The 8747-nt window shown below is 51.5% G+C and overlaps 1 protein-coding gene across 1 annotated transcript in view; it reads right to left on the bottom strand.

Annotated features, from left to right (window-relative positions):
- Window positions 1-8747, bottom strand: part of SIPA1L2 (signal induced proliferation associated 1 like 2) — a 105274-nt gene that overhangs the window by 51951 nt on the left and 44576 nt on the right. The window contains exon 9 of the mRNA XM_027770859.1: window positions 8478-8614. Within this exon, the coding sequence (XP_027626660.1) occupies window positions 8478-8614 (137 nt within the window). The remainder of the gene's footprint in view (window positions 1-8477; window positions 8615-8747) is intronic.

The raw sequence follows: 8747 nt of genomic DNA, 5'->3' as shown, positions 1-8747 counted from the left end.
GAAAGGGTGTGTCCACTGTCCCTCAGGGACAGCGGCCGCCCCCTGCCGGTCTGCAGCCCAAACCACTATCCCTCGCGGACAGCGGACGCCCACTGCCAGTCTGCAGCCCACATACCCATGACTCCTCCTGGAGATGGCATCTTCCCCTCGGGCCCCTTCCCTACTGGCGACACCCCCTGCGTGTCCTGGGAGAGCCCTCCACCTGCCATGGGTCATCTGGGTACCTGACAACAGTGTCTCTGTTAGCCAGGCTGAGGGCCCGCTGCAGCCTGACCACCTGACCTCGTGGGGGGCCCAACATGTGCGCTTTCTCTTTTGCTCCCTCCAGGACCCTCGGCACCAGTCACCCTGTTCTGTTAAAAACAAAGGTAGACAAACCAAAATTTAAGCATATTTCAACAAAGGACGGGAGATTTAAATTGGGCAGCCTGCTGAAGGACGGCTTCTGAGAGGCTATGGCTAGCCGCGTGGTCTATAGGGAACAACCGTGGATGAGCCAGGAAAGTGCCGAGTGCCGGGAAGAGGGAGCGAGGGGGTGAGGCAGAGACCCCTGGTTACAGAGGGAAGGTAGGCTGCACAAACAGTCCAAAGGTGGGCTTTCTGTGACCGACCAAAACGTGACTAGTGTGCTTGGCTGTAACTTACTAACCAGCTGGAAAATATTAAAAACCCAGCCCAGCAGGTTCGATTTTGGCTTCTCCAAATCGAAGAGGGATCCAGATGTGGGAGTACAGGACCGTTTAGATCAGGGTCGCGTAACGGTTCTCATTAAAGAGACTTGTCAGCCTGAGGCTTAGAAATGTAACATCCTTGGCCTAGGCTTAGCGGGACAGCTATAATTCAAGTGCTCTGCAAGGCTGGAAGCCACTGGTGATGGGAGTTCGAATCCCTAGCTTGGCCTAAAAACATACAGGGTGCGCCCTTAGGCACCCAGGATCCTGAGCGGTGAGAGCGCTGGGGAGTAGGGGCTGCAGTGTGATGAGCCCCGTCGGGGGCGCCTCGCTCTCTCATGGGTGCACACGCACTATGTAACATTAAAAATAAACGCAACAACCTCTTTAGACCGTCCTCTTGGAAACAGAGCAGTAACAGCCAAACGTGTGTCAAGATTGAATTATACAAAATACTTCCTACAGGGCCAGCTTTGCGCAAAGGAGGCCCTTACAGATAAGCATCTACTGTTTGCATCTATAATAAAAAGGAAACCAACATTTAACTGGGAAAGACACCAACATTTTCATAAAGGGTCTAGATAGTGTTTATAGAATTCTAGAATTTTAAAGTTCAACTTTAAAACTAAAAAAAGGTAGAGCTATAAAATTCCCTTCTTTACATCCACCTTCAGGAGAACACGTCTCGGCCCTCGTATTCTATCCTTTTCGCCTTACGTTAAGGACGCGTGGCCTTGTGCCGCACTCCTTCTACGCTAAGAAAGCAGGAGAGCCCTGGGAGCGTGAGGGGGGACCACGACTAAACCCCAGACCTCGAGAACTGAGAGTTCACAGGATGTATTCAAGGGCAGTGGACAGTGAGCCCAGCTACGCAGCCCTGGCCGCAGCCAGACCACGAGGCCGGGACGTGGGACACTGTGGCTTCACCTTCCTTGGCCAAATAACAGAGAACCTTTCACAGAACCCCACAACCCACCAAAGAGTTTTACGACGTGCTATGAAGCCTTCTTCACTTCGAACCCACAGCCTTATTCTTTATTAAGATTTATTTCTTCCATGCGTGAGAGAGACAGAGGGCGAGACAGAAAGACAGAGAGACAGAGCCCCTGCCGGGTCCCTCTGCAGCCACCTAGGCCCTCAGTCAGTCCAGGCCGTCGGCACAAGTGTGTCCGACGTGGTCCGGGAGCTCTCCAGACCTAGGCCAGGGCCCTCCCCATGTGGGGCTGTGGTGCAGGGCCCTGTGCCCACACCGTCCAGCCCCAGCCCTTGTGCCAACTGCACTTCCCAGTTTCCCACACACATCACCTGACTTCCACAGCAGCTGCTGGGCCGCGGAGGCAGGCTCCACTTCTCGAAGGGACACTCTGAAATGCTGAAAGGGTGAACTGGGTGATCTGGCTAATCGCATCGAGGTCACCCCGGAATCCAGGCCCTTTAAATTGAGTTCAGGGTTCTTTCCAAAATGCATGGCTACTTTCTCGAAAACTACCAAGGAATACCAAAAATAAATAAATAAAAAACTTAGTGCAACCCTCACTATGCATATTTTCTGCTAGGTGCTTAAAAGAATCTTTGAAAACAAAAGCAGATCCCCTCAAATGAATTACTTGCTTTTATTTTTTAATAATATGCACTTTGTAAAAGAACCCTTTTATAGCCCTAGAGATTCAAGTAATCACTCATATTTTAATCTCTTCATTGTCTGCATGCTAATCGGCTGCAATTAGCTGAAAGACTCTTCCCAAGTCATCCAGGAGGTAAGGGGGTGACTGAGCCTCCCTCACTTGAATCCCGAACACCTTCTGGTACAGAAAACAGACGAAGTTGGGACCAGCAGTTAGCGTAATGGCTATGTTGCTGGACTCCCATGTAGTCGACTGCGGTTTGAGTCCCGGACCCGGTGGCTTAAACTCATGCCGGGCATGTGTGCGTGCGTGCCCAAGATCCCGAGAGGAGAATGGAGGAGAAGGGATTGCGGCGTGGCCATCCCCCCTGGGGTAATTTCTCCCTTTCTGTCTCTCTGTGGCAAGGGCATGTGCCCTAGAGCAAAAACCTCTTTAAAAAAAAAAAGAAAGAAAAAAACAGTCGAAGTTTCTGGCAGGAGACAACCAGGAGCCTCACTGACAAGGGTCAGGGCAGTGCCATTGGGACACAGGCACTAAATGAAAGATGAGTTTTCTTGTCAACAAATTTCCTAAACTGGCAGGTTGAATAGAGACACTCCTAGATGACAGGCAGAAAAGGGGACACCTCAACCACAGCCCAAGTGACCAAGCCTTCGGAGACGAGGTCTCAGCTCGAAAAGGTCCATCGCGTGCTGCAGGAAGCAGGCGCTCTGGCACGAGGACCTGCTCAGCCCCTCCCACTCCTTCCTTGCTGGACGTGGTGGGCAGTGTCAGTCCCCATCACGGGGCACGACCACCACACAGAGGCCCGGAAAATCCTGTGGAAACGGCTGCTGCTTGTTTTCCTTACAAGCTTGAGAGCAGGATGACCAGCCATTTGAAATATCAGTGCTTCAACACTCCACACAGAGGAGATTCCTAGAAGCTATTGAGCCTGATTCCCAATGCATTTCTGTAAGGGAGGCCGGCCAGTGCTGTCCACTGTCACAGCCACAGTGTAACCTGGAGCACGAGGACGTGTCTAACAGAACTGTCACCTTCTGCACTCCGGTGCAAGTGACACAACATTCCAACACTCAGAACGCAACGCCGCATGGGTGCGGCAGGCCGGGTCGCTAACTGGAACGGCTGAGAGCACTTTTCACACTATTCGAGATGTGTTATCTGGTAGCAAGTTGTTCCTGTAGTCTGAGAAAACCATTTTTTAAGTTGCCAGGGGGTGCATGCACTTGTCAGAGAGACAGAGACGGGGAGGGGAGAAAGCACTCCCCCAGTGGGGCACGGTCACCCTGCAGTCCTTCCTCCTCCCTTTCTCCGTCCTGTTGGGATTTGGGGCACACACACCAGGACCAGGATTTGAACTGTGCAGCTGCTCCTGGGGGCCTTAACTACCAAGCCACAGGTCTGCTCCAAGAAAACCATTCTTAAGCAGAAAAATAAGAACAGAAAGTCCTATATTTGAGAATGCCAGAGAGACACAAAGGAGTCCCTAAAAGCAACGGCCACCCCTGTCCTGTCCATTTAAATAGCCCTCCGCAGTTTCTGGCACAATGCACTAGGTTGTCAGAAAAGTCATGACACGTCTTTACATAGAAAAACCAATGCGTCACGCCTTTTCGGACAGCCCGAGAGTTAAGAGTGACTGAGCGCATGCGTGAACACGTGTGAGTGAGCGTGCGGATGTGGTGCACCTGCCCACGACTCCTCACGCTGCTCTCACGTCGGGAGGAGATTGACCTGCATGTTATGTTCCAAGAACCGGGTGAGCACGCGGACCGCCAGCACACTCTGGGACACCCCGCCACCTCAGCCCTGTGGTTCACACATTCCACATCACAACTCGTGACCGGCAGGCAGTGGTGCAGTGCCACAGACTGGCCCACGTGAGAACGGTCCTGGGTTCTTGTCCTGGGACCTCTGTATGCCAAGCACGCGTGTGCACGCCTGCAATCCAGGCTGGCTGGCACCGGAGGTGGACAGCGGTGAGAAGACCCTGTGGGGGAGCTGTTTTCTCTCTTTTTCTCTCTCTGTGTCTCTCGTGGAATTTATAAATCGATCAATCACTAGAGGATTCATAACACCAGATACAATAATTTGCAGGATCGGCGCCAGTGAGCTGAGCTCTGCTCTGAAAGCTCACTTGACCCAGACCCCAGACCCTGGCCCATCACACAGAGCGGAGCTGCCCCCCCCATTTCCTTCCCCATTCTCTGTCCACATCTTCCTGTCTGTGCCCTCAGGGGGCTGAACAGTCGGGCAGCAGGAACAGAAAACAAGGACGTGAAGTTTTAATTTTAAAGAATGATGAGAAAACAATAATTTACACTGGTGATAACTTGAGAAAATTTCCACTGTTTTGCATTACAGAGAAAATCTGTCTTGAATAGGATGTCAACAAAGTATGAAATATCTCACAAAACAGATGCACCCCAGCCAGGATGGCCATTTCCATTTTTATTGGACATATTTACTAAACTCACTCACACCGTGGAACTACTCATACATAATTCTGATGAGCTGTTACCCCCATCGGCCTTTGACGCTGATGCATTTCCTGTAAAATGACATTGATAGAATGTCAGTCACCTTGAAGGCTAGAGGCAGGCCATTCTAGGGCTTTATCCTCCCTTGCGAAACAAGCTAGGCCTTAGTTAAGCAGCCAGTGTGAAGGCAAGGCTTCCTCTTTACAAAGACTGTCTTTCTGCCTGGGAAGGGCCCTACTCCCTTTAAGACCTCATTTCCATCTGAAGAGTGCTATTCCCAAACTGCTTCTTGCCCTTATTTCCAGGGTCCATGGATTCTCTCTGGGACCCACTCCCAGCCCAGCATCAGTTAATAAGCATTCCCAAAGGGGGCCCCAGCTGCCTGGTGCTCCCTGAAGTTCACATTGAACACTGAAATGGAGCAGTACCTCCCTTTCCATCAGGGACAGTGGGACTGTCACCATCCGGAGGCTGGAGAACTGTGACTTCAATATGTGGTGGCTTTGGATTCAACACAGACTCCATTTAATCCCGCGGCCCTGAGTCCTAATCCGATATGCCCAACATGCGGATGGCAGGGCCAGGCTGGGAGCCAAGGCTGAGCTCTGGTTGCTGGCGGGCAGGTGGGCTTCGGGACACAGACAGGGCTGATCAAGGGCAACAAGGAATTGAAGTACTTTCACAACATTTACACAGATTTAAATGTAAAGTACAACCCTTTTAAATGTGCTTTATACCTTGTGATTTTTAAATCTCACCATTTTTGTCCTCCTGGCACTTAGACAACTCATAAGAAACCACCATATGGATGAAAAATATATTTATAAAATCCTGTGATGGATTTCCAACCCTTTCAACATTTCTGCACCAAAATCAACTCTAATTTCATTCTTTGCAGATTTTTTTGAAGTCCCCTTTTGTAAACACACACACAACGGTCCATTTAAATTAATTCCTCCCTCCCTGAAAAGCACTAAGAGTCAATCTGTAAAAAAAGACAAAAACATCCCCTGATACATCAAATGTGCAGTCTGAGTTGAGGCACGTTCTCACTAGCTCGCTCTAGGGGTAATGGCTCTAAAGGACATTTAGAATTTCATTGGAATTTTAAAACGAGTCCAGTGCTACTCATTGCCCCTGTTCGCCCCTACCCTACAGCTCCTAAAAAGGTCTATGAGGCAGAGCGGACCTCCGGGAGCATGGGGAAGGGGGTGCTGCGCGTGCGCAAGGACAGCCTTGCTGACCTTTGTGGGGCTGGGACAGCAGCAAGGACTTTTATCAGGGCGCCCCGACAGTCGCAGGCAGAAGACGAGTCCAAACTAACAGAATACAGATTTAAAAACTTACGAATTCAGATTCTGAGAAAATTGGAAACCTGAAAAGAAAGAATGTTCAATGATACACGCTCGGCTTAAAACTCCGGCCCTTGGGGAGCCAAGGGTGACAGGCGTGCCGAGTCTAGACTGTCAGGGCCAGGCAGACAGCTACTTTAATCCCTCTGGCCAGGGTGAACATAGAAAAGACAGTTATTCCAGATTAATCAGGGGAAAAATCCTATTTCTTCAGGGAATGACATTAATGAGACTCCCAGGAAATAAAGGCAAAAACTCTAAATAAACATCTTGACTAGTTTAAATAAGAGAATTTGCATTTAAAACAAAGAATTAATTATGTGCAGACCAAGGCAAATAACTAGCTCTCTGCAGAGGAAAAACATGCCCTTGAATAAAAAGATAACAACCGGAACTTGTAAATTACAGTTTTTATTTATTTGTTTTAGCTGAAAAGCAATCCACTATTTCTTAGGAAATTCTATCCTCCTAAATTGTGTGTTCTAGATGCCAAATGCAATGGTAACTTTACCATTTTATTAAGCATATCTCTTGAACACTTAAAAAAATGTCTCACTGAGCAACAGGAAGCAAAACTAAAAAAGCCAAAGGATCCCGCAGGACAGCGGCCACACTCGGTCCAGGTCCCCAGCAGACACCAGCCTCTAGGCAGGAAAAAGGCTCGACCCTAAGTCTTGAGTTTCGTCCCAAGAGTTACAAATTTGTATTTCTACCAAGGATGACAGAAATCACACTATATGGAAACATTTCTAGTAACAGGCTTAAAGTGCACTGCGAAGCTTTGACTTACACGGTATTTCAGCTGCCAAGGCTAAAGGATTTGTCCTGGTGCTATTTCTGAGTCTCATTTGGAACACAATAGTGCTTTTTTATTCCATCCTCACACCACCACGTGGGACCCCTGGGGTTCCTGGAAGGTGGATGGACTGAGTGGGCTGGGAGCAGGCAGAGTCCACTGACCCGGGACTACACCACCACGTGGGACCCCTGGGGTTCCTGGAGGGCGGATGGACTGAGTGGGCGGGGAGCAAGGAGAGTCCCCTGACCCGGGCCTGACTGAAGAGGAGCTTCAGCGACCAGCCCTTTGTTGTACGAACACGCAGGCACAGCACACGCGGCAGAGTCAGGCGGAGAGCGAATTAACTGCCAGACTTCTGTAAAATGCTCACACTGACCATAGAGGACTTACCATGGCGTAGGACTGGTCTGTTTTTATAAAAAGGACATGGTTTAGAAGCGATCTATCCAATACGGCAGCCACTAGCACGTGTGACTAATGAAATCTAATTTTTGAATTGTCAGTGGGTGTGTCTATTTGCCAAAGAGAGAGCGAACAAGAAAGCGCCCCAGTGAGGGCATGGTCACGCCACCACCCCTTCTCTGTCGCCCTTCCGTCTGGGGTCGTGGGTACGTGCACACACACTAGCATATTGTCCAGTCCACTGGAACTCAAACTGCGGTTGGCCATGTGGGATCCAGCTCCCGGAACCACCAGGCTACAGCGCTGGCTCAACATCTAATTTAACTGAAGAGTTCATTTTCCTGGTCGCGCCAGCCACATTTCAGGTGTGCAATGGCCACTAGCGGCTCGTGGCTGCGGTCAGTACAGACGCAGACGGCACCACACCAAAGCCCAGGGCGAAAGGAGACAGGTGGGGAACGGGGCGTGGGCTCAGCTATGAGACCCACACGTAGGCCCAGCCGTCCCGCTGCTCTCAGGTAGGAATTTCTTCTTTTAATCGGAAAGAACTCCCACGGGTATCCAAAAGTTTCCTTTGCCCTAAAGATGTGGGCATGCCGGCTAGCTGGGAGGCTAAGCGCCTCGGGTATACGGTCTTGCCAGGCCTCAGGAGACCTGCCGGGGAGGGCGAGACGGCAATCCCCGTGTGCAGACAGAGGCGAGGTTAGTGAGGTCCACCCCAAAGGGCACAGCGCACGCCCGGTCCTCAGTGCACCTTCTCTCACTAAAGCCTTTCTTACGGCTGCCAGGAAGCCCACGTGAGATGGAGCGAGAGCGCCTAGACGCAGCGTGGCCACCCACCGCAGGTGCCGCAGCACGAGTGGACCGCTGGCTCTTAACTGGCCGCCACCTCGCACTGGCATGTGTCCCCCATGTGGAGCATGGCCGGCGTGGGAGATGAGAGCCGTGTTCCTTTTCTACTCCATCCCTTCCCTGCCTTCTGCCTCCCCACGTCCGGGCTACGAGAGCCCTTTCTCGTCACGCACTTCTCCTGGCAGGCTCTGAGAACACCCCAGACCCATCCCCACACCGGGTGGACGTGTCCCGGCCTCCCCACGTCCGTCCCGACCTCACAGACATTCTGCTCACCAGTGACCCCACATCACGGAGCGTCACCCTCGTTGTGTAGAGCACGCGGGTCGTCTGCTGAAGGCTGAGGTGGAGCTATGGCGAAGGACCGGTCCTCGTGGACGAAGGCTCGCTGGCCAGGACCCAGATGGCCCCGGGTTTGTACCAGCTCGGCCTTCGGTGGCCCACGAGAGCATGTGGACCAGCTACTGCACACCACAGATCTCTGAGGGCACCCTCTCTGCTGCCAGCTCGGCCACAGCGCGGTCTGCAGGCCACTGCCACGCGGCGGGAAGGGCACCGTGGCC

This window comes from Tupaia chinensis, unplaced genomic scaffold (genome assembly GCF_000334495.1).
Source record: "Tupaia chinensis unplaced genomic scaffold, TupChi_1.0 Scaffold000161_1, whole genome shotgun sequence".
In the NCBI taxonomy this organism is placed as follows: Eukaryota; Metazoa; Chordata; class Mammalia; order Scandentia; family Tupaiidae; genus Tupaia; species Tupaia belangeri.
This window is presented reverse-complemented; position numbering and strand designations above follow the sequence as displayed.